Source organism: Rhodnius prolixus, unplaced genomic scaffold (genome assembly GCF_049639745.1).
Source record: "Rhodnius prolixus isolate KJV_2025 unplaced genomic scaffold, Rpr scaffold_11, whole genome shotgun sequence".
NCBI classification, from domain to species: domain Eukaryota; kingdom Metazoa; phylum Arthropoda; class Insecta; order Hemiptera; family Reduviidae; genus Rhodnius; species Rhodnius prolixus.
Genome location: NW_027411625.1, coordinates 13295993 through 13322222, shown reverse-complemented (window position 1 = coordinate 13322222; position 26230 = coordinate 13295993). Strand labels below are relative to the sequence as shown.

The 26230-nt window shown below is 36.0% G+C and overlaps 2 protein-coding genes across 5 annotated transcripts in view; both read right to left on the bottom strand.

Annotated features, from left to right (window-relative positions):
• Positions 1-1857: 1857 nt before the first annotated feature.
• Positions 1858-11739, bottom strand: LOC141459125 (uncharacterized). 2 transcript variants are annotated; one of them, XM_074137759.1, is made up of 8 exons: positions 11601-11739; positions 8649-8954; positions 7642-7740; positions 5789-5950; positions 4265-4401; positions 3377-3519; positions 3170-3295; positions 1858-2053 (listed from the first exon to the last, which is right to left on the bottom strand). In XM_074137759.1, the coding sequence occupies exons 2-8, from the start codon at positions 8937-8939 to the stop codon at positions 1950-1952; spliced, it is 1062 nt and encodes a 353-aa protein (XP_073993860.1). In that variant the 5' UTR covers positions 8940-8954; positions 11601-11739; the 3' UTR covers positions 1858-1949. The 2 variants fall into 2 exon arrangements, with proteins under 2 accessions (XP_073993860.1, XP_073993861.1); XM_074137760.1 differs by lacking the exon at positions 11601-11739 and adding an exon at positions 10365-10616.
• Positions 11740-21984: 10245 nt separating this feature from the next.
• PlexB (plexin B) overlaps positions 21985-26230 on the bottom strand; it is a 38260-nt gene continuing 34014 nt past the window's right edge. For all 3 annotated transcript variants that reach the window (XM_074137749.1, XM_074137748.1, XM_074137750.1), the window contains 6 exons: positions 26072-26225; positions 25683-25868; positions 25159-25531; positions 24849-25061; positions 24505-24655; positions 21985-22855 (listed from right to left, as the gene is read on the bottom strand). In XM_074137749.1, coding sequence (XP_073993850.1) covers positions 22748-22855; positions 24505-24655; positions 24849-25061; positions 25159-25531; positions 25683-25868; positions 26072-26225 — 1185 coding nt within the window. In that variant the 3' untranslated portion in view covers positions 21985-22747. The remainder of the gene's footprint in view (positions 22856-24504; positions 24656-24848; positions 25062-25158; positions 25532-25682; positions 25869-26071; positions 26226-26230) is intronic.

Genomic DNA, 26230 nt, shown 5'->3' with positions numbered 1-26230 from the left:
TTTGGTTTAGGTAGTCATGACTTTCTTCAAATACGAAATAATAGAAATGCATTAAATTGTTTTTACATACTAACAGTATGCGATTTTAGGTTCACTAAATCTATTTCCGCCCGGAAACTTTTACTATAAATAGGCAAGCAGAGGCAGTAAGAGGGCTTGTACCAATCTTTTTAGGGATGGACGTGTTCTTCTATTTCACCTTTCCATCTCGGTGAGAGATGAGCTGGGGGAGTCGTTCTCTGAACACCTGCGGAAGATTTTGGGGGGAAAAGGAGCATATACGCCGCTAGAGCAAGGTATCCGAGACCTACACCGCTTTCTTTCAAAACTCTCATATCCTGAAATTTCTTACATACCTTGGTTTTAAGGAAGTGTTGAAGGGTTACGTGTAGCTCTAGCTAGTTAGGGAGGCACAACAGATGTTAAAGGTCATAGTGCATCATTATACCCTATAAACACACATAGCAAAAACCCTTATACAACTGTCCTACCGGACAGTTTTACGTAATGCCAATCTTTTCAGGCCGCCTTTTTGACTAACTACCAAATTAGGTATCTTGTACGAAGGCGACTAGCAGACGTACTTTACAATTAAATTCACATAGTAACCATTGAATAAAATCTAAGGCCTAGACCGGGGATCGAACGCAATACCATAATACATCTCAGCTTTGTGGGTCTCGCCTTTAACCGTTCGGCTACCGTGGCTACCATAAAAGAGTTGCATTTCTCTTAAAGCAAGTAAATACTATTCTTTTTTTTCTAAAGAATAATAAAAAAATCTAGGGTAAACATTCATGCAACTTGCTTGAAAAAAATTGGAAAAAATCCGAATCTGGGCCAGGATTAACCGAAAAAGAGAGATTTTAAATCTTAATTACGAATTACCAGAGCAGGGCTGGATGTTGCTAAGAAGACGTTACATATCTATCACGTGCTTGAAAAACACTGGAAAATGTCGTCCAATAAAGAATAGATTTAATCACTAAAAACCACTAACTAGAGCAGGGATGGATGTTACTGACTGAGTCGTCCTTACTTAATATCATTTGCTTCAAAACACTAAAAAATAGCCTGCATTTTGGCCTAGATATCCCGAAAGGGATAGTTTTAATTTCGAAAAACCATCTCTTACTACAGTGTTGGGTGTAAGTCTGAGTCATCCATTCTACATTACATTTGCTTAGCAAACACTGGGAAAAGTTGGACTCTTGGCGTGCATTAATCGTAAAAGGAGTGAGTAAACCCATAACTAGAGCATAGCTAGTTGTTAAAGTCAGACTCGTCTATACTTAATAATATATGCATGAAAAATAGAAATTCCGGCCGTGAACTCCGAAAAAAAGATTTTTTGATTTTAAATGACCACTTACATGAGCAAAACTGAAAGATAGACAGAGTCGTATTTTTTGTATAGTATGTGCTTAAAAAATACTGGAAAAAGTCAAAATTATATTTTTATAGGGTGTTTTGGCACTTCTACCTTCAAATTAAAGGACCTCCATCTGTACTACCCATCTCTGACCTGGTTTTGAGAATTCAGAGACAGTAATTATACTTTTCTTTCTTAAAATAGGCTACATTTTCCACTTTTGCATGATGTTTTTGCACGCTTACTATCGCATGGACTCGGTAGCTGATGTGGAGTGGGAGTCGCCATTTTGTATTTTAGGTTACTCTGAATCTCCTCTCCTACTGAAATGTTGGGTACTAGCTATTGGTGTACCTTTTTTCGTTTACTGGTTCTTATACTTATTGTTTAAACTGTCAAGTTTTCTTTAAGGAGATATACAATATATTTTTGTATCGACTACAGAACTTCTTGAGTTGGGTAGGGTAAGAAAAACAACAAAAATATTTCAGATTTGATCCCCCAATGTATTTTATTAAATATTTCCAGTTTCACTGTGGTCTGATAAGAAATAGCAATTATTTCTATTGTTAATTATTCAAACAGAGTTCGGGTCCCAGACGGATTCGGATAAGATCGCAATGTTGTCGAGGCCCAGTCCTGGGAAATATTCCAAGGTCCAAAGGTAGTTGCGAAAGATCACTGCATCAAAGACAGAAATGTTGAAAAATAATATTGGTTTAAAGTGCAGAAGGTATCTGTAGAAGTTACAAAGCTTTGAATAGATGAGTCAAAAGCAGTTAGTGTAAAACACGGTTATAAATTGGCGTTTGCAATGCAATATTAAGAAAGTTATTTAGGAAAAACTGTCTGGCTCCGCCCGAGTAAAAACTTCCGATTAGACCAACGAAGAAGGAAACGAATGTCACTTCATTTTCAACCCTAGACAAAAAGATATTTCTCTACTCAGCCTGAACATAATACTCATATAGACGTTTACTGAATAATATTGTAACCAACGTTAACAAAGTTATAAACAACAAATTGGATCTCGTACTCGGATTCTTTTTATCTTGGGACAGATTCTGGTGAAATTGGCAATAAAGTTTCTTTGTATGATTTGAATTTGACCATCCATAGTATCATTTATTTATCTTATTTTATGTTAATATTTCCCGTTTACAGTGTTTCCAATTATTCTGGCTTCAATTAGCTCTTTCGACAGTCTGTCCTGTTTTAGCTGTGTTCAAAAAAAGATTGGAAAACAGCAGTGATTTGAGTACCTAAATGACCGTAATAAAAATAAATTTTACCTTCACCATATTACAGCCTGTAATAACAGAAATTTCAATATTAAATTGGAAAATAAGTAATATGTAATAAAAATAAAGTAAAGAATGGGTAGAAAATTAAGTTAAGGAAATGTAAGTATATAATTTTAAAAGAAAGCCAATCTGTCACCCTAATACAAGTGTTTGGTAGACCAATGCTTAACGAAAATCGTTGGAGCCATTTTTTTTTAGAAAATTACAGAAAACCAAACATTTACTCCACATCATGGCCACTTCCGTTTGGTTAATTTTAGTTCATACTTTTATTGACGCGTCCCGTGGTGGCACCTAAACTAAATCTAAAATTAGAGTTTTCTGTAATTTTTGTTTTTGTGTTGTTCTGAATCTCAAGGTCAGATTAGTCAAATCCTAAAAATAACTTTTCGAAACCTCAGAAAATATATATTACAAGCGCAAACCATTGTATTATTACACACACTGACTTTTGATTCTTCTATGCTGAATTTTGCAAGAAAAACAAACTTACGAATTTCGCCTTGATGCAAATCGCCCGTTAAATTGGGACAAAATTCGTTGCAAGGTTTATATGGCACCAGACGGAAGCTGACTTTACCTCTGAGCTGGATCAACATAATAAGCCCAAAGTCTAGTTCTACCTGTGTGCATGAATAAGAAGATAGAAATTAATACCTAAATCAATTAATCACCTTCATGCTGTGTGCATTAACTATACTTAACTTCTTATAGTTGGTCGAGCCGTAGTCAGAAGACATCAAAACCCAGTTAAAGTGAGCGGGTGAAATTGTGTTTGACAAGAAGTAAGGCCGCTGGTAGAATTTCCGCAGAGCTTTTACCGCGTGGATATCGCAATTTTGCCTGCAAATTAGAGACAGAGAGAATATTTGTTTTAAATTTTAAGATGTAAACCATTTTATGCGTTCTTTCTGCCCCTCTCTCTCTCTCTCTCTCTCATTGAATAATCAATTGTGATCGGTACCGTTACAACTAGTTTAGCTGAATGACTCAGTTTAAACTTAAACCAAGAGAAAGAGCTATGTGATTAAAAAATAATGGCAAAGTTTTTGAGTCACTACTTTAAAAAGAGCTCTAGAGCTCCATACAGTGGAAGAATAACTCATAAAAAGTTTTCCATATGGTAGAGCTGTAATCGCAGTATTAAAACAAGGATCGTAATACAATCATTTTCAATTCCTTTAAGAGAATCCTTTCGAGTTCAGGTGAGATTACTGGGCCTCGTTTCGGGAAGGAGCTGAGTTTCAAGCTCACTGGAGATCAGAGCTAGTGCACTGAACGTTTTAAGTTTGAGAGACTTTGAGAGATCTGATATCATCTGGGACAGAACAACATAGAGATACTCAGTGTTTCATTCAGACGAGAGTCAGTGCTTCAGATAGTAATCAGGACGTGAGAGGCTCTACGCATAGACCAGCAAAATGATTTTCTCACCAAGTCTTTTCCTACCAAGGTCAGCGCGGTAAAAGGATCTATATCTCATAAAAGGTGTTTCACGGCACATCAAAAATCTCCAGGAATCATATACAAATAAACAAAACTGCAGTAAGAGGTTAAGTGAGTTTCAACATCCGCACTTCAGACTTACCAGTGCACAAACCAGCGACTCACCAACGGATTACTGACGATCTTCAGAAATGAGAACAGATCTGAGGAACCCATACGGAGGTTGGTGGTCAGCACACAGGGCACCGAGTCAATCAACTTCTCATCATGGTAGTACAACTGCAACATGTACAAATAATACAATTACCATTCTGCTGCCCTACCATGTGGCCAAACGTTAAGCTGGTTATCTGAAGTTCAGGTAAATAGCCCTGGACTTCTAGATCTGTTCTTTATCGGTGGCATTAAGAGCAAATGAATAGTAGTCTGCCTATTACTTTCTTGACGCCCACATCTCCTGTTGCATTTTAAGACTACGTCGCATTGAGAAAGGATTGCTACATTCTGGCAAGGGTTCTAGGCGATATCTGATGCTTTAGTAAGTAGCTCTAGACTTCTAGTCTTGCTCTCTATTGATGTACAATCAGAGCAGACATATTACAGTCTGTTTCATCACCTCCCTGTTTATTCTGCTGCCCTCCTGAGTACAATGACTGTGCGAGAATTGATAGACTCGAGGAAAGGTTACACTAGGACAGTGATAGCAAACCTTTTCAGCTCGGCGTGTCCAAATTTTGAAAACTCCATCTTAACTCTGGTGCCGTGTCATATATAGAAATATTCATAATTTTTTGATATTTGCAACCATAGTAAAAAAAAAAGATTTATATTTTTGATATTTATTTTATACATTTAAATTGATGAAAACATTGTTAACAAAGCCGTCCATCTCTATATTTTTTATTTCGCTAAAAGTGTCAGGTATTCTGTGCCAAGAACTCAAAATTTCTTTTTCATAGTTGCACTCTTCTTCACTATTCGAACCATTTCGTTCCAGATTTTCAAGTTTCGACCCTGAGCTGGCAAACACATGAGTCCAAATGCTATCTTGAAAATCTGCTAGTAACATCTCTACACCATCAATTTGCTACCATTGGAAATGATTTAATCTCAAAGTACTGTAAACAACTACATCCGGGTACTTAATTATTCTAATTGTCTGCTCTAGGCTTGCAAAGGTTGTCTTTTGCTGAACTGTTCAAATAACGAGTTCACCATATTATGGACATACTTAACGAGCACGTTTCCGGAATTAGGTATTTTGTCCACCGAGTAAATAGAAAATGCCATGTGCAAAGATTAATCTTTTTTGTAGTGCAATTCTCAACTTTTTTTTACTAATTTCAAAGTTGGAACAATGTATAATACCTTAAATGTTTCATTTCGTATCTTTGCTACGCAACACATATACTCGAGTGATACCCAACTCTGGCTGTTGCGAAAGAAAAATATTTGAATTCTGTCGATGCGTGTGGCCTAAAATGAGTTCGCATGTCATAGACATCTGGTCTTCTAGTAAATAGTCCTGGGCTTCAAGAGCAGCTTAATATCGATGACGTCCACGTTTTGAGGACTGCAGCCTCAATTTTTGCAAAAATCAACTGCAATTTTTGGCAGCTCTGAAATAAAACTCGAAAATGTTTGCTAAAGACCTCGCTGAACTTACCTGAGTTATATTATCAAAATAGAAATCATCGGACAGCATTACAGGCCAATGATCCATAGCATCTGTCACAATCACGGGAATGTCTCGATTCAAGTAGTTGTCGAGAATCAGATCGTAGGTTACACTGTTTAAAATGTTTATTGTATCCAGGGATTCACAAGTCTGCGAACAAAACGTCAATATTTAAGTTTTGAGACATTAACGCAGTTAATTCACTTGATGCAAAGCAATAGTCAAACATTTTTTATCCTGATTAATATTATACAGGTATAAATAAACAACTGGAGAATATTCGAATTTCAAAAATTAAAAAGAACAGTTGGCTACCAATGGTACCAATTGTTGCCACTTAAGTAGTGAATAATTTCCTTCCTTGACAATTGGGTTTTCCCTAACCACGTACAACGATACTCATTTTACGCGGGACAAACAGCTAAAAAAATTATACACGTCCTCTCTTTCATGACGATTGCAAATAGTCAAAGTCTGCTCGAGTCCGAAGAAAACGGTTTGTGATTAAGGTGTAACAATTGGCATCTCGACCGGAATAATACCCTCACATAGTGCAATCTACTTTCGTTATTTAAATAAGTCCGAAGTCTCTCTCTTAACGACAACTCACCGTGTAAAGAGTGATGCTGTGATCGAGAGGCTAATAAAGAGAATAAAAAGAGTCTGAGAGCGATTGTTAACACTCAGTTTTATAAAATTCTGTTGGCACTATTATGACTTACTGGCGAGTAAAGTTTTAATTATTTTTAACAGAGGAAGCGAACATATGTTTATAATTAGAATTAGAGGGGAAGTATTGATATAACCATAACCAGTAGAAAGTTAGTACTTAAGTATATCCTTGGAGATTATTGGATGATCTGACTTTGTCTGACCACCGGTGAATCAAGACGTGTATGGATGTGTCCATAGTTCACTTTAATTCCTGGAGAAATCCTAGAAAAAAAACCAATTGCGCTGGATTCAAAAATAAGAAAATACCAGGAGGATGTAGGGTTTCATTCCTGAACATAAATACAAACAGCAAAGTAAAGTTGTTAAACGACACGTAGTGAATGGTGTGTACGAGATACAATTATGGGATTTTCGCCAAAAGTTTGAAGATAAGCAAGCGTGGCTTGCCAGGGATGGCATGATATTTACATCCCAGATGTTCTTATAAAGTCCGGCGCAGTAACAATCTTTTGACATTTTTATAGGGTATTGGTTAAGTCCTAAAGGCTGAGCCCTAAGTTATGAAATGGATCGCGCTGTCGGTGGTCGACCGCGGAATATACACTCAGTTATATGCTGGCCAGGCATCCTAGAGGCAAGGAAGACCTAATTCTTAGCAAAATATAGAGGTTTATTTGGTTAGCAGTGAAATAGCCAAGAGTAATACACCCACGGCTACTATTGAGAAGATGCTGAATTAGTTGTGGTCATCAAAGGAGAAGCCATGAATGAATTCCAATTAATAAATAATAGGAGGGAGTGAAATACAAGTTTTTATATAATCAACACATAGAGATTGCCAGGCGCCACGGTAGCCGAGCGGTTGGAGGCAAGAAACACAAGCTAAGATGTGATACTGGGTACGATTCCAAGTGTGGGTAGCTTGAATTTAGACTGAGATTAGAATTTGGGTTTCGTCTGGGTGGGATAGGGGTCTCTTTGGCCTACGTCCTATGCCATACAGCGCTCATTTTGAACAATAAAAAAAAAAACAAAAAACAAACAAACTGAAATGGGGCACTTTACAAGAGTGGTCTAATTCTTCCAGCTCAAACCAGTTAATGTAAATTGTGTAGTTTTTGCAGAAGTGAGAACATTTTATAAGTTGGATCTTATGATGTACTTACAACACAGTCATTTTTGGTTAGAGTGTATTCGCCATAGAGTGGGTTTTCAATTAGGCATGTCTCGTAGAACAGATACCGCCAATCCCACAGTGACATTACCTGGAAAATAGAAACAAAACGATAAAGATATAATTTTGCATTGGACTCGATCCTAGAAGTACACGAATCGTATGACTCCAATATATAACTTCAGAACAGATGGCCACGGCCCTAGAACCATCCATCAGCTAGCACCTATGTAGATAGGTATATAATATAATATACACATATAATGCCCAAAACTCATATTTTGGAGAGTATAGGCAAGTGTGCTAGAGTTATCCAAGCAAAAATTGTGGATCCCACACGAGCCAAGATCTTGAAACTAAATGTGCATAAAAAAGAGTTGCTTGTGGTCTGCCAAGTCCATTTTCTTCAGAGAACTGTTGCAGACGTACCGGGTAGACTTGCTTAACTAAGACGAGTGGCTTTACCACTCATACATTCATGGGTACAGTAGGCTTAGAAGACAAAAATATATTGTGACTGGACGATAGTGGCCGTTTCCGGTTTGCCCTTACTAAGGAAGAGGTACCACTCCTCGTCTTCTGCAGTTTGGAGGGAGATGTTAAAGCGATATTTCTCCCCGATGGGACGATGAAACGGCGCCTCTCAAGCAGTATTGGGCTTGCGTACGTACACTAATCCAGGGTAACGCTGGTTATACCATAGTTCCAGAAGGATCGTGGTCACAGTAGGCCACTTCGTTTTTCTCCTTATTCAATTTATGTCACTTCCAAGGAGACTGTGGGTTCTCTGAGACTAAGAACTATTCAGGACTTCTTTATGTAGCCCAAACGGTGAACATGGAACTACGAATAGGCATTACACCACTATGCGAAGAGAAGTGAAGGCGCCTATACAAACGCTTAGCTTATGTGCTATCATTATAAGAGTCAGGTGTGGCCCAGCAAAGTTAACAATTCCGGTTGATAAGATGAATTTATAAAAAGGGCTGAGAAAATTACCTCGATCAGTGCAATTCTTGCGATAGCCGTGGCATGCACTGCCAAGGTTGAAATCTGCGTACAGCCATAAACAATGCCGAAAAAACAACCTAGCAACAAGATAGCTCTCAACAGTTTCTTAAAATTGTGCTTGGAAATGATGTCTTGCAATGGTGAACAGATGACTTCCATTTCGCGTGGCGTGAAGCCCATGTGTTCACAAAACTCGTAGAAAGAGACCAGCTCACTGTCGATCATGTTCATGCGCTCCAGTATCTCGTCCTTCTTCTTCAGCGTCTTTGTCGACTTCATTTTGGTATTCTAAAACTTTATTCATAATTTTGTATTCATTTATTTATTTCTTACTGATAATTAGTAATAATTCCTATTAATATAAAATTATCTGTTACGAGTGTTAACCTGACTTGGACTAGATGGTAATATATACGAGTATATGTTTTTCTATTTAAAAAAAGGTGAACTTATATTGTGTATGTCAATTTTACTGAATTTTTAGGGTACACACTATATTTTCATTCATTATATTGTAAGTGTCCCGAATATAGATACAAATTTAAGCGAATATTAATTGAACTTTACTTACCAATTAAATTGTTATATCTTTAATTGTTAAAAGTCTTAAAACGTCATAAGAAAGACTTCCGCTTTGCAATACTTCGTATCGAAAGAGATCTCATAAGAAAAGACATGCATCGCATGGTCCTCAAAATGTATTCGTTCTTCAGAAAAAAAAAATGACCTTTCAGGTACTGAGTCTATCCTGTCAGTGCCAAGGGTGTAGGCTGAGAGTTCAGCTCTTGGGAGAAGATGAAACTCGGTGTGTCAAGCTTTGCCCAGGAGTCTCTCTCCAAACTCAAGTCTAAACAGACAGGACTGGAGGGTTGTTCCACCTACTACTCCAGTGAGTAGTATTTGAAGTTCAGTCACTCCTACTCCAGTCAAAGGGAAAGAGCCCCTAAAGAGTGCCAGAACAGATCCCCTGAGTATCTTGTTATAACCACAGAATTTAATTTAACCTAAACTTTTACCCTTGTTTTAGATTAGAGAATGATGTTTAGAACGCAGAACTCGGACGGACTCATTTTTCTAACAAATGTAGAAGAGTTAAGCCATTTAATCGCGTCCAAGAACGGAAAATTCCTACATTAAGTATGCAGTCAACATTAGAATTACATTTTTATAGTTGGAAAAACTTTTATTTTTCATATATTATCTGCGACTTCAACCACTAGATTGCTTGAGTGCGAAACTGCCTACATTCTTTGTCTAGAAGCCTCTCACCAAGTTCTTTAGTCAAATCAAGCAGCCAGGAATAGAGGAGATGTCCTAACTAGTGCCGCAATATTACCCTGATCAACCTCCAAAAAAGCTAAGCCTAACTTATTTACTGAAGCTAAAGATCAATTGCCTCTTATACTACTTGGTTGAGTAGCTACTGTTACTTCTATTTATGGGGAATCAGGAAGAGCACGGATGTCGCAATTCCGTCAAATATATATATATTTATATATATTTGACATTATAACATATTTTATATATATTTGAAATAAATCTATTTATACAATATATATAAAAAGATTTTGTAAAATTGTTAAGTTTAAAGAAAATTTGACTATTAAGTGGGAAGAGACATCATTTGAGTGTTCATGCCAGATTTCATGTACCCATTAAGTTGATATGAAATGCTGAAACGACGACAAAAGCACTTGCACTTACCAGCAAGTCCGAAGAGCTATAAGTAGTTACAGAACTTTATTTACTTCTTGAAGTACATTCACTAAGTAACGAAGTAACTGTAATTTATTGATCCAAAACCTTTTGAAGTTAACATTTAATTTGAATTTACACAGCTTGGCCAACCTGCTTAAACAAAATTTACCGAAATATACAGTTTAACCAATTCCACTCAACTGTTTTATTTTAGTTGCTAAAACTTAAAATAACAATAAAACTATGACTCCTTAAGTAAGACTCTTCAACAGAAACTTTCATTTTAAAAAGATGAGTATGCGTTGTGATTAATAAAAATCATCAGGTACCCAACATATCATTCATAAAATTCAAATTGGCGAGGAATCGGTCCAAATAAAAGCAACAACTTGTCTTTTTGTCAACGTTTCGACAAATATATTGCCTTCTACAGGGCGTGGCTATGCGGGTTGGTTTTCTTAAACCAACGGGACTTAGTTTTCTGTAACTCAAGCAACCCGCATAGCCACGTCTTGAAGAAGGCAATATATTTGTGAAACGTTGGCAGAAAGACGAGTTGTTTATATTTGGACCAATTCCTCGCCAATTTGAATCCTTAATTTAATGTTTTACGGTCACTAAACTAGTATTTATTCATATCATACTTCATCTCATGAATACAGTCAAGTCTCATGAATAGATAGATTCGAAAAAGTGGCTCAAAAAAGTATTGATACACTTTCTTTCATTATGACTGCTACATCCTTGTTTCCGGAGTAACAACTTTTTAAACACTGAAGTAAAATAAGTCAACAATGAAGTTCATGCTCTTATATCTTGAATAAACATAGATTAATTAACAACGCAGGAATTATTTATTTTAATGGCCCTTATGCGGCCATTTTCATACCTCGTGAAGAGTAGCACTCCATTTAACTTTTATTGTAACATGAGGTATCAAATGCACAGGTTTTCAATGAATCGTTGTTACGAAGACTCATTGATCAAAACTGATCAGGAAACCTTATGGAATAAATAATTTTGTTAGGGGTTCTGTAGCTTTAGCTCGGTCTTCCGATACATTTTCTGTTTCACATACTACTACCCACACCACGTACACACATCCACCTAAACACACACCCTCACACAATAGGATGATTAAAATAAATAGATTATTACTGGAACAATACATATATTTTACAACTAATCAGGGAGGATAAAAGGAACACTGCAGGGTGAGAGAGATATTTAGAGTCGACTAACCTCAAGTCGTGAAGTCCACTGCAACGAATGGCCTCTACAATAAAAGGTCTCCTAGTTTGTGACTGCTCTATACGTCATCACACAAATAGTCTCTGGTTGCTCCACCGAATTCCCTTTCTCTCGCATATCGTGGCCGTGCTCATGTTTCATAATGTTTTTTAATTTTTATTTTTTGAGACGCGTCAACATTTGAGGTTATTGGTGTCCAGAGCTTTTTTGAGTGTACTGCAGGCCTCCAGACAGTGTTATCTCATTATAGACGCTATTACACTGTCATCATCTAACAGTGAGGTGTGAGAAGCCCTTAGGAACAGAAATATCTAAGGGCCAATAGCTGGATTCGAACCCGGTACCTACGCGTTGGAATCTAGTATTCGTTAACCAGTCAGCTAATCCCTTCCCTGTTTACAATTCACTATTATGATACATATTATGTAGTTTATAATGTTTAATGTTTGTTTCTTATCTTCTTCTTTTGAAAACACCCAAAACAAATAAAATAACTTGAAATAAATCAAAATAATCTTTCTTTGAAAAACAATCAAAATAAAGAAACCAGACATTTTCTCCTTTTTAAACTAGCCCCTCTCACCTCATCATTTCCTGGTCCATCCGCTCCAACATTTTCTTTGTGTTTTTATTTTCGCACATTCTTATGGTAATCGTTCGCGGCGTAGCATGGGTTGACAGTGTCTAGATTCTGCACCTATAGCTTCATGAAGTATTAGTATTTCGGCCCCCATTCTGATTTCTCATCGTTGGTCAGATACTTGTTTACAGAACAAATCGTGCTAGTGTTGTGTTACTACATGTTGCATTCAGGCTCTCTCTCTCTCTCTCTCTATCTCTGCCTACCCAGAGGGGGTGTATCACGAAAAGCTTCTAGACTGCATTACATGCTGTGGCTCTTATGACTTGTCACTGACAGAACCCCACTCAATCTCCGCCACCTTTACTCGTCACGAACGCGGAAGTTGTAGTCAAAAAAAAGGGTCAAGATACTCAGAGGATTCATATGTATTAGCAAATTAAGAATCGGCTATTCATTTTGAATCCTCTCTCTAAACATCATACTCTCATTCATCATTTTGTCAGTTTTCACAGCAGGTTGGTTTCTGCTTAATTCGATACCTCTTATGTCGAATATTAACGCCAGGTTTAAGTGGCTGTTTCTCTCCAACAAACTATAAATATATGGAGTACAGTAAACAGTCAAATAGTATGGTATCCTGGATATCGACTCCTGGGTTCCAGATGGGATCGGTTTCACTCGCTCACCCTATTTTACTCGTCCATTCTTTCTTCTGTGGATGGGAACTTTCAGTTCCTATCGAAATAACCCGAACTAACTTCCTGAGGCAATCCTATTCTCTAGGTCCGCTTTCCGGCTGATTGATTGCGGATTACACGTCATTATATCAAGTTCGGTGGTTTGCTCTCCAAGGATGCCGTTTTATAGGTTCTTCGTACGAATCGCCAGATGTTTGCACCTTACAGCGGTGATTCTGATTTTAAATTCGGATTTTAAAAAGTGTATTAAGTTAGAACTCTCGAGAAATTGCAGTAAGAGAAAGTCGTTCAAGTGTTTTTTGGCAGGAGTGCGTCATGACAGTGCTAATGTAACTTTAATTTCTGGTCTAAGGGACTCTTGATGAGTATACAACAGTGGAAGCGTTTGCTGCTGCTTGATATGCTAGGGTTATTTTCCCCAGAAAGTAATCATATATATTTTGACGATAAATTTGACGCTAGTTTTGGAAAATGAAGGCGAGTTGCTGGTGACAATATAACTTACTCGTTTTCGGTCGAAATCCATCACCGGAAGTGTCCTGGATTTTTCTAAATCTGGGCGAATGTCCACCACCTTGCTCCAAACCCTATACCTATCCTCTCTCATTATTATGATTGTTATCAGCCACGACCACACTGTTGAAGATGCGATCTAATTGTAATGGGCGTGAGCTGTTGAAATCTTTAATTTCAAAAGCCACTTCTTTGTATCTCCTTGCAGGATTTTCAGTTTCCTTCCAGGTTTGTTTTGGATCAGGATTAATTTGAAAAAAATACATACCACAAAATAAAATTTACAATCTCTATTTTTTTTATTTCTTAATTTATTTTATATTATTTTATTTTTATTTATTTTTTCTTTTTGATAAAATTACTCAAGTGTGTAGATTAAAGAAATCCAGTAATGTACTTAAGAAAAGAACATATACTTTATTACAGACACAAATTTTAAAAAATAAATTTAAACTTAAAGTAAAAATAAATCTAAAAAACATTTTTGTAATTATCATACAAAATAATAAAATTATATTAAAAAAAGAAGATTTTTATTATAAATATTTTGCTTTTAATATTATCACAGTATATTCTTAAGAATTGACGAAATACTCAAGTTTCAAGTAAACAACCTAAGTGGTAGGTGAAAATATTTCTGAAATATACGAACTTAAATTATTAAGGGCTGAGACTATTGCAGAATAACTTCAGTTGGCATAACGGGACAACATTAGAGGCAAGCTGATGATGAAATCTCTGCTTGGATGTGTTTGTGTTACTACAGCAATGAAAGATATGTGTATCTGCGTTTAAGCAAGCTCAAAATTAGTGTACTAAACCTATTATCAGCAAGAACAACGAATTTAAGTTGTTAATAAGACTGAAGGTATAATAACGTTGGCTTAAGACGTACAACAGGAAAATATTCACAGGTTATGGCTACAATGAATCTGCATATATATTGTGTCACCGCGCACACTAAAGATGAACAACTGGGATTTACAGTGATTCAAAGCCTCTCACTCTGAAATGTGCGTCAATGAGCTTCTAGGAACACCAGAAGAAACGCAGGGGTGGAAAACTAGAAGAATTAGTCATGAAGTCCTTCACTAGTGTGCAAAGCTGCCCAGGTCCCTGATAAATGTGAAGAGTGGACCAGTGAGCTACAGTCTGCCTGAACCCTCTCATCCACATTGAGTCCTTGTTACTGAACCTAGTGCTGTTTGCTAGCAAAAACTGACCCTAAGCGTGCAGTGTGAGACAGGAACCACTCAGCGTAAGAACACCCACCACGCTGAGCTCTTCACATCAGACAAAGTAAGTAGGCAACACAAAACTGATGCTTAGTAGCTAGAATTAAGAGCCAGTATAACCAGTCAGTCTGCCTCACTGAGCCCTTGACACTGGTCACAATGCTATTTGCTGACTCTTGCTGGACAGACACATATTTTCTTTGCTGTAACTTGTAAATTCTGTGCAGTTTTTATTCTTCTAGACTACAGTGTATATCTTATTTTTGATCTTAGATCTCTCATATTCAAAATATCTTCATTAAAAGAATTTATAAGTGTACAATTTGAACTTATGTACATGTTTTTACGGAATGTAAACCTAATAATTAAATTTAAATGGATGGAAATAATTTTTCTGCTTATGGTTTATATGTCTAAGTAATGTTTTTAGCAGTTTCCATAGGAAGATACCGGCACAATCGTTTGTCAATGTTCACTCAGGCTGGGGTTCTGCTCGAGTCCAACTCATACCCTAATGCTGACACATCTACTCAAACAAACAACAGCGTGCCAGAAAGCTCCTATATTATTCTACTAGCCCTTGAGTTTGTATTTTTAAAAAATGTATTATTAATCTCTCTTAAAAAAAGATATCTCTGAAAAATAATAATCTACAAAATTTAAAAAAAAAACTATTTTCATTCATTTAAACGAGTTAAGTGGCATTTTTAATCACTCATTCGAGAGTTGTGACAATTGTGGCAACTTGAACCGAGAATTTGTAAAGAAACACTTAAATTCTCGAGTTTACAAAAAAAAAGTTTTTTTCCTACAACATTTTAGAACTGAGCACACACACACAAAACTTTCCCCTGTTGCAATAAATTTTAGTACTCAGTGATGTACCTTAAAGTGAATGAGTTTTGTGGGGATTTATTTAGTGAGCCCGCATATTGAATTAGAATAAAAAATCATGTTCCTTTTTGTGCGAAAATTGAAACCACATTCGCAGTCTGCGAAATCGTTTTTGTGATTAGTCTCAGTTTAGATTCTACAAAATGTTAATAAGTTTATTAGTGACAGAATCCATGAGTTTTTCAAGCAAAAATAGAGATGAATCCTTAGAAATGTTGTAGAAAAAAACAAAAAAGTAATTTATTCATCAGTCAATGGAGAAATTTCATTGATTGAATTATACGACTATCTTTGTGGACATATATTTACATAAAATAGTATGTTTATGGCAATTTAAATACGTAAAAAATTGTTTTGAGGCCTTAAAATTTAATTTTATTCATAAATTTTCGTGTTATTTATTATTATTAAAATTATTTTTATCAAAATGTTTAATTTTATTTGAAATCATTATCAGCCAGTTTAATTTGAACCGAAGAAATACAGTGCAGTTATGAATCAAAACCCAATGCGAAAACACATCATCGGTTGATAACTGATGATGGCTAGTATTAGTTGATTCTGTCTAGCTTTTAATGAAGCCATTAATGTCAAGCATATTGTTCTATCAGCTGTGGATAAGTCGGTCAAATCACCTTCAGGCAAAGAATTCATAACATACCTACAACATTCTAGAACTGAGCACGCACGCACGCACACACACACAACTTACTCTTAGTGCAATTACTTTTAGTCTTAAGTTACACTCAGCAATGTTCCTTAAAGTGATCGAGTTTTGTGGGGAGTATTTAGTGGGTTACCTATTTGAATTAGAGAAAAAATGAAATGTCTTTTTGTGCGAAAATTGGAACCACATTCACAGTGTATCTTTGCCAGAACTTTAGTGAAAGTAGCTGCTAATATCTATGCCTAAACGTATCCCTTAATTTCCGTGACTAGTGGATGACATGAACAGGCAGCTGGGACTAGATTTTTGAGCGGGGTTGGAAGTCTGGGATACCTGCTTTTTACATTTAGGCGTCCTCGCGTCCTAATAATAAAAATTTATAACGTTTGCATTATGAAAACTGAGTTGTGGTGTTATAGAAGGTGGGAGGTTACTACATGTTAATGTTTTAACTTTATTGATTAATTATTAGATAAATATGTCTTAACTAGATATTTCTTGTTGGTCTTAACTAGATATTTCTTGTTGTAAGGTAAATAACTTCCAAGCCGGAATTTATGCAATAGGTTCAGTTTAACCCCGACAGAAAATATCGGTAATAGAAGATAGTAATCCTTCCGATAGTAAGACTGCCATTAAAGCACAGAAATCTTGTGCCTTAAAGCTCACAAATAGTTTGGTGATGCCATAGCAAACTCAGTGACCTGGTAAAAGAAAATAAAGTTACCCTATTTTGGGAGTCAAGACATTCTGGCGTAATGGAAAATGGGAAAGGGAGGCCCTTGTGAGGTAGGGCACTGCATCCTCCTTCATGGAGCCTAACGTTGAATCTAAGTGGGATCAGCAACAAGCTCCTTTAGGAAAAGCGCGAGAAGGAGGAGGAAGCCAACAGAGCGAAGCGCTGGAGTTTTCTTCCATACGAAAACTGCCTTGACAATTTTCACCGAAAAATATCTGACACTTGCCTTGGTAAAGTGAAATTAGGGTTGTATATGCTTGCGTGTCTTCTCACGGGGCATTGCCGATTATGTGTATACCTTAATAGGCCTGGAACGCGACAATACAGTAGATAAATAAATCTGTGGGAAGATGGGGTAGATTCACTTCTTGAAAGACTGTGAGAAGATTAAAAGAAGCTAAAGTGTTCGTTTTATCTGCAAACAGAGCTACAGCAAAGATTCTCTCAGCGGTGGAAAGATGTGAACAATAAGCTTATTCAGGCAAATATTTCAAGTATTCGTTCACTAACAGTTCCTGTCATTAATAAAATTTCAGCCGGACCATTTGGTATGTTGCATCGGACTACGAGAGTACTTCTAAAATCTCAAATTATCAGTTAACAGATTCTGCTTTAATACATAAAATTAAATATGAATTTTCGGTCCTAAAATTCAAATATAACTTATAAGCGGTGCTTTTACTTAACTATTTGTCTGTTAGTTTTCCGACGATTTTCTTTAAAAATTGAATATTTACTGTTAAAATTGAATATTTATATATATATATATATATATATATATATATATATATATATGTGTGTGTGTGTGTGTGTGTCACTTTTGTTTTATTTTTTCTTGTAATTTTTCTGTGGAAGTTGACTTTAGGGGATCCCAAAAGAAAACCATGTCTGTCTCAACAGTGGCAACAAACATACTAGAGTGCATAAAATGTATGTGCGTTTTTTTTTAAGCTTTATCTTTGAATTGTTTACCAACACTTTCTTATGAAATATCCGTTATTTTTGTTTGTTTTTTTCGACTTGTGTTCATTTTGTGTCCGTCATTTGTACTTTTTAAAGTTTTCTTTCGTTAAATTAAAATTACTGTTCTATATCTGTTATATTCATAAAAATTACTACTATTTAGGATAGTAAAGGTATTTTTCAATTACTTATTTTCACACACTCAGGACTAATAACAAACTAAAAATAATATGAATTTGTTGTTTAATGTGAATAATACTTGTATTGATTTTCAGATTGATATTTTTTGTATTGAAAGATTTAAAGTGATAATAACTTCAATAAGCTATATATGTACTCGGTTAATTGTAATGTAATCAGTGATTAAATTTATTTTATTAGTGGCCACAATAAATTTGTTTTTTAATCATTATGCAGTTCAATTGAGTTTAACCGTGCAAGATATTACAAACCTACAAGTAAGTTGGAACACAAGTCCAAACCAAGTGGAAAGGAAGGAATTAGTTCAGTGGTTAGCGCACAGGGAATCTACGCGGAGATCTTAGGTTTGAATCCAGCTAGCAGCCCTCAGATTTTCTTTTGCTAAGAAGCCTTACAGCTTACTTTTTGGAAATAAAATTTGTTCTGTAAAGAGAGAACACTGTATGGAAGACAACAGGGTACTGAAAGAATTCGGGTGCCAATGACCTCAGATAGGGACGCGCTTAAGCAAAAAAAAAGTCCAAAAAAATTATTAGGTGTATATAAAATATATACTCCACATATTTATTCCTAAAAAAAATAAACGTAAAATATTTAGCAGTCCACTTCAACTGATAAGGAGCGTAGTAACAAGAAGGTGCGCTCTCATGCATAACCTTTTCAAGTGCGCCTGTTTGAAGATCATATTTGATGTCCCCAACCTCAATCATAAAGAGCGAGCAGCCGGCATATTACTTAGAAGCATTCTACTCAATTAATATACCAGCAATTGCACGCCATCTTGATGTCTGTTTATAAACTCTTCTACAAAAATGATTTTCGTTCTATCATGCGATAAAAAATTGTTATTTCGGACGATCCCAATAAAAAAACAACATGTCAAAGATAGAATGAGAAAATTCGATGAATGTATTCATGTGTGGTGGAAGTACATTCATATTTGGTTGAAAAATATCCCTCTTTTCAGAAGAAGACATCACAGCACATGATACTTGTTTAGTATCGAAAGATTTGACTTCTAGCATACAGCCCAGATCTGTCATGTTTTTATTACCGTCTCTTCTATTCAATGGCCCAATTTACTAGGTAATCTATTTTTCCAGAAGTGATCTTGTAAGTGAACAAATCATTTTTAAATTTCGCTGATTATATCCGTCGTAGCAAGCATGTTTTTTGTACCCTTATCCATTATCAGGCTGATTAATGAGTTTGGTGTAGAGAATTTATTTTAACTATGTTTCCTTCTCACACTATATATATATATATATATCACACTATACTTGCTGACTGGGTGAACGTGGTTTTTTATGGTGATATTATTTAAAAATATTAATGAACGGTAAAACATTTTGCAAAAATAAAATTTCAATATTAAAAGATTGTATTTAAGGGTTATGCATGTATTGTGCATAGTAATATTTTAAAATAGTAAAACAGTTGGAGTTGTATTTTATACGAGGGGTGCGGTATTTAAGCAAAAAACATTGAATTACCTAGTTACTTTAACTAAGAAATATATACTGTTAAATATTGATAATTTTAATACCTTAAGGAATAATGCGCTAATAGGCAAAATCTTAAAAAGAGAACATTAATTAGAAGAGATTATGCAACAGTTTTATTGACCCTTAAATACAAAGTTTTAATTATGAAATTTTATTTCACTATTTTTACAAAAATATTTACCTGTTTATTAACATTTTAAATGACACAATACGCACCATGTAACTTCCCACTCACAGTCAGCAAGTGTAGGTCGGAAACATCAATAGTTTAATTAAATTCTTTACACCAAACTGATAAATCAAACGTTGATGTTGGATGAAAGCCTAAAGCCGTTCAAGGGTACAACACAAAACGTGCATTCTACGACGGATAAAATCAGCGATATCATTCAACACTGCGGACCTAACCACATTTTTAACATTTCTGAATTGAACGGTGAAGAACGCACTAACTTTCCCTGCACCCTAACTATGTAAACAATGATAATAAAATACATACTATATTGTAACGAAGTTGACCTGGGCGGAGAAGAAAGGCCTAGATTGTTCTAGAGGTTGAACGACCAAAGTCAGTAACAGGCCGCCACTGCAGAAACAAAAGGGGCGGTATCTACTTGTGGCAGAAAAGAAAGGCCTAGATTGTTCTAGGGGTTAAGCGACTAAAGCCGGTAACAGGCCACCACTGTGAAGACAAAAGGGCCGGTTTTTACTTGAACTAGAAAGGAAAGGGCTAGATTGTTCAAGGAGTTAGTGACCTGTGTAAAAGCCAGCTAAGAGAAAGGCCTCAGTTGGGGTGGTGGCATATGTGTTTTCCAGCCTGTGATTGACAGGTGAGAGTGAGACAGACGGAGTTGGAGAGAGACGGAGAATGGGAGGAGGCGGCTCACAGCTGAGGTGGTGGCAGTATGTTTTCTCCAGCCAATGAACGTCAGGAGGGCGTGGAAACTTATGCTCAGAGAGTTGGAGGAGGGCAGTCCCAGTTGGAGGGAGGCACGCAGTTAAAAGGAGGCCGACACAGCTGGAGAAGTCAGTGTTAATCAAGTTTCAAGCAAGTTTTAAGGAGTTATTAGAGTTTATAGTTATTAGTCAAGTTTATGAGTTAGTCTTGGAGAGTCAGTGTTGCGGAGTGCTTCAGTGGTAGCTAGTTGGGCAATTAGTCAGTTGATGAGTAGAGCTGTGTTAGTGTAGCTGAGACTAGTGCAATTCGGTGCAGTGCGGACCAGTGGTCAGTCGGGGAACAGTTTTGTGGCGTTACGAAGTGAGTAAGTAACAGTAAACTGTTGTGACTGTTGTAAATGGTGACTGTAATGAATAGCGTTAGTTGCTAGTAAATGTTAATGTTAGTTAATGTTAATGTGTGAATAAATCAGGTTATTACTTACAACTTTAGCGAGTTTTATTATTTAATCAAACCCACATATTTAATAACTAGTGGCAGGCATTAGTTGTGCAAGTAAAGTTTTTTTGGGGAAAAACTTTACAATATGTATAAACTAAAAAAAAAAAATTAAACATAAAAAATCTCAGAGAAAAAAATAAGCTTAAAAAAATGTGTATTAGAAGAAAGTATAAATTACAAAATAAATATAAAATAAAATAAATTTAGGAAAAAATATCACATGTAAATAAAATAAATAAATAAAAAATGTCGAATTCTAGGAGAGAATAAGATCTGGGCAGTATAATTCAAGTGACTGTTTAGTTCCTGCCTTATAACAGTTTGTAAGAAGTTGATCTGAACAGAATGTAAGATAACAGGGTGAGGATTAGAACCTAAAATTAAAAAAAATAAGAGGAACATAAAACAAAAATTACAGAATTTAGAAATTCTATAAACTTTAAAACCTCTAGCACAAACGTCAGATGTTTTCAAATACCACATTAAATTTAAAATATTTAGGTTTCTACAAATATAGACAGCAATGCAATGCTGTAGTACCTGAAATCTAAAACAATTCAAGCACAAGTACTGGTGTCTGTGGCATTGTCTATAGACATAGTTTGCTATCCATCTCCAGGCTAGGAAAGGCGTAAATGAGATTAAAAAAGTATAACCACAATGCAATCCTGCCAACTTCTATTAAGTAACCAATCTGACAGAATAATGGATCAGAAGTAGAATAAATCTTCGACATTACTGACATTGAGTAATCTGATCAGTCGGAATTTTAGACTGATGAAAGAAAGGAGTATCTGAAAAACACACGATGTTATGCTTTTACTGGAACTACAAATGTTAAGTAATTACGAATTTGTTACCGGGGTCTTCTTTCAATTTCGTCCTTTATATTCAACCTTATTTTATTTTTTAATAATACTACATATGGCTCAGCGTTATACAACTATGGTCAATCGCAATCCAACTTTTTAAGGGAGGTAGAGCTCGAGTAAAAACTGAGAACTTGATGGCATAGAACTTCTTATTACAAGCTGAATAAGCTCACCCAACTTGGTATTTCATATCAATTTGGTATTTTTTCATGGCATACTTTTTTTGCACAAGAAAATCTGAGATTTCATTAAACTTGGAACTGGTGTGTAGACGTTATTTTTTATTGAAAAGCTAAGGTATGTATGACTGACGAATCCAACAGATGGTATACAATCAATCACAATGAGCTATTTCTCCAACACAAATGCAAATTATTAAAAGGAAATAAGTTATCGGCTTTATATTGAAAGGTGTTATGATTATTTTTTAATTTTATTTTTAACCCCATTATTTGCACAAAAAATTGCTTTATACAGGTCCCACCTACTACTGTTTTGTACGATGCCCTCTTAGAAAATTGAATTTATGTTGGCTCTCCTTAACTAGCCCTAGAATTCAAAAATACTTGTAAGGTGACCCTGAAATAAAAAACTTCTTATTCCCTAAAATTGCCTTAATGTAGCTACTCAAATTTGATTCTTAATTTTGAAAGAAAAAAGGCCTTAAAATTTTACTTTAGGGTTTGCCCTTAAAAAGGTTTATGGCTGATAATGACCTAATTTGGCAATTTGCTTAAATTGTCTTTATTAAAATTAGAAAAACTTTGAGTATGTTCTTGCTGAAGTTTGCATCCTTCTGCTTGCGAAGAGGTAGCTGCTCAGCAACTGAAGAAATCTCGTCACCTGTCACATTCAGGTGACGCCTAGTGTCAGCATGGCGGCGAACGGTCACCTTCCAGAATTCGAGCTACAGTCTCCAATTTTATACTTAAATTCAACTTTTTACACATGGTGTCAGTTTCTAGTGACTCATAAATCTGGAAAAAAAGAGGAAAGAGTGTGTTTTAAAATAAAATACGTGTGTTTACTTTATGGGTAAATAAAGTCAGCACAACAGCCAGTACAACTAACTGATCAATAACCTCAGCTCAGGCAGCACAATCACTCGTGCATTAACTGATTCTTGCATGGAAGCAATCAAAACGATGATTATCAAAACCATCTCAATCATTATCATACCCTAATTGGCACAGTACTGCTTTACATGATTTCGCTTTTACATGGTAACAGTTTATGATAAGTACGCGTAAATTTGTTAATTTTTACTTTCACTTACCCTTCATAAACAAAAACATTGCAATCGAGTAATATTGCAATTTTACCGAAAATATCTTTTTTGAGGTCCCTTGAGTACGAGAAAGTAGGTTTTACAAAATATGTGCGTGTTTATGTAATGATTAGGGAAAAATCGGTCACCTGCAAGCAACACTTTATCGATTTTCATTTCGATTTAATGTACTGTTCAACAGATCTTACCTACTGTTTTCTCATTCCTCCATCACTAACTAATCATTGCATTTTATGAGACTTTTATGGTTCGCCCCCAAAACCCCCACGCCTCTTAGCCACCACTCATACTAATACGGAGTTTAAACCACATTTTTTATACTTTCTTGTGCAAACAATGATACTAAACTTAAAAACTCTATAACATGAATTTATGAATAAAAGCATATTGTCCATAATTCTCTTTTACTTTTCTATTTTGTCCAAGATGGAGAATCGAACCTATTACTACAATGCATCTAGCATTGGGTGCCTTATTATTGCTACCGCCATTCACCAAATGTAAATGATCATCATATTCATCAAGAAAACTTGTATAAAGCCAACCTCATCATAAATTTGCGGTTTTACTGTCATTTAACTGAATAAAATGTTTATATGAAACAGCGTTGGTCACTTAATACTGATTACTTGAATTCACTTTTCAGTACATAACAATATCATTTAGGGAATGGATTAGCTATGCGGTTAGCGTACTGGACTCCCACGCGGAGGTCCCGTGTTCGAATCCAGCTGCTGACCCTTAGATTTTTTTCTCTTTCTAGGAGCTTCTTGCAGCTCACTGTCCGGTGATGGACAGTGTTGTCTGTAACGAGAGAACACTGTCCAGAGGCCGGCAGTGCACTGAAAAAAGCTCCGGGTGCCAATAACCTGAGATGTTGACGCGCCTTAAATCATAAAAAAAAAAAAAAATTAGGTTGTGACCGTCTTTTTTGTAATTAATTATAAAATGAATTAATTAAATTTTGAAATTGGGGTGACATTAAGTAATATTTTAATTATAGAAGGCTCTATAGCAATTACTGCTGCTCAAGACATTTATAAGTTGGGAGGCTACGCTTTATCAATTCGTACTGCACATTAATGGTTCACAAATTTCAGGGCGGGAGATATATTTCAGGCCTTGAAAGTAAGATGAACAAATTAAGAAACGAGTTAGAAGTGCCTCGCTTTTCGATCAACAGATACTTGTATAATTTATTTTAATAATCAATAACGTAAAACAATGCAAAGATATTTGTTAAGCACCTATAACCTGATCTAACCTGATCATTTGCACTATCATTATTTTCACAAGGCAAGAGCGCTATTTAACAAAGCATAGTAATATATAACATACCTGGTCGCTATATTTAGTGACATAAATATACAACTCCTTCAGCGCGGAGATAATATGGAAGTAACCTTTTTGCGCTGTGGATAGTTCATGCATGGCTGCACTAAGTTCCTTATCCGTGACTGGCGAAGAGTTGGCCACATCTGCATAGAACCTGAAAACATTACAGCAAAGGTCAATGTCAAAGGAAGGAGCTAGGACTAAACCGTATAGTTTTATGAAGTCCTTTAACAAGACAGAAGATCTCAATGTCAAAGAAAGGAAGTAGGACCAAACCGTATAGTTTCAGGAATTCTTTTAACAAGGCAGTACAACTATGTCTATATCGAGCAATGTCCAAACTTCACCTGGCAACCATTTCTCTATAGTGTGGAATATCCTTTGCGAACAGCAACTTATTCGACGGCGAATCCTTGCCAAGACGATGGTCACTGGTCGAACAGGAATCCATGAAGGTTTGTGCGATCACAGACAGACAGGAGTCCACAGTGGTCGTCTTATTAATGTCGAACATATAGTCTGGATTTTTTATGAAGTTCACCCAAAATCTCAGCGGTAAACTGCAAACAAACCCAAATGAATAAGGAAGACAAGCAGAGACGGCTGTAACCACACCCTACTTACAATCCCCCCTCACATTGTACACTTAAAAATTACCTGTTGGACTTCCAGGCGTGAACGACCTCTGAATCAGAGATGCTGTGCCTCCGTGCATGGTCATCGAATAAGTCGAATAACCATTTCACCTGCAATGGTAACTCGGAATTTACCGTCAGCACAGTCATAAACAGATCGTCCACGAATTTCTGGATAGTTCCTTTGGTGGATAGCAATCTTGTGAGGAAGATCTCTGGAATAGCATTGTGGGAACGCTCTTGGACCAAACCGTGACGATCGTCAACTGGACGTACCAGATGATACACTCTAGTCGAACTGTTTGTATCATGGGTTTCCCGAATCCCAAGAGTTGTATTCAGTGCAACACCACTGCTGCCATAAACTCGATGTCCGTCAATGTAGTCACTAGTGCCTAAAAACAGAATTTTGAATAAGATTCTTTGAACAATTTTGAAACTCTTTTAATGACTTTTCAGGCAGTTAAAAACTTGACCATGAGTGTACTGTAGGCCAAAGCTGCGAGTGAAATCTAAAATTACAAGTGTTATAAGTCTAAAACTAACAATTATGCAACGGCTGATTGCAGAGTCCGTTGAAGCTACCAGAATTTCTAGAAATCAACGACATCACAGCTGAATCTTTCACACCATAATGATGCAGAGTGTTCAGCCGTTTCCAACCGCAAATAGACTTTGATGTGAGATCTTCATCTTGCAAAGTAAGATGTCCGCCACGTCCATGACGCCATTCTGTGACAGAGCCAAGCAAAAATTAAATCAATAAACAGATAATCAGATATAAACGAAAATAAATATATGAAAATATATACATGTAAATAATAATAAAAAAAAAAGATCATCGAAATATAAAAGTTTCGTTAACTTCGGTAAAAACGGCATTTTCAGTTGTTGGCTTGAGCGAAATTTGAAAAAATCTGAAATGGCAGTCTTACCGAGGTCTACGTCATGAATAGAAGGCCTTAGGGAGAATTGTGTATTCTTGTAGAGTGCATCAAGTATCTTCAGCTTGACCTGGCTGATTGTATCACAGTCCAACACTTTGCACTGAATCTTCTCATCCACATCGTCTTGTACCACGTGCACAGTCTGCA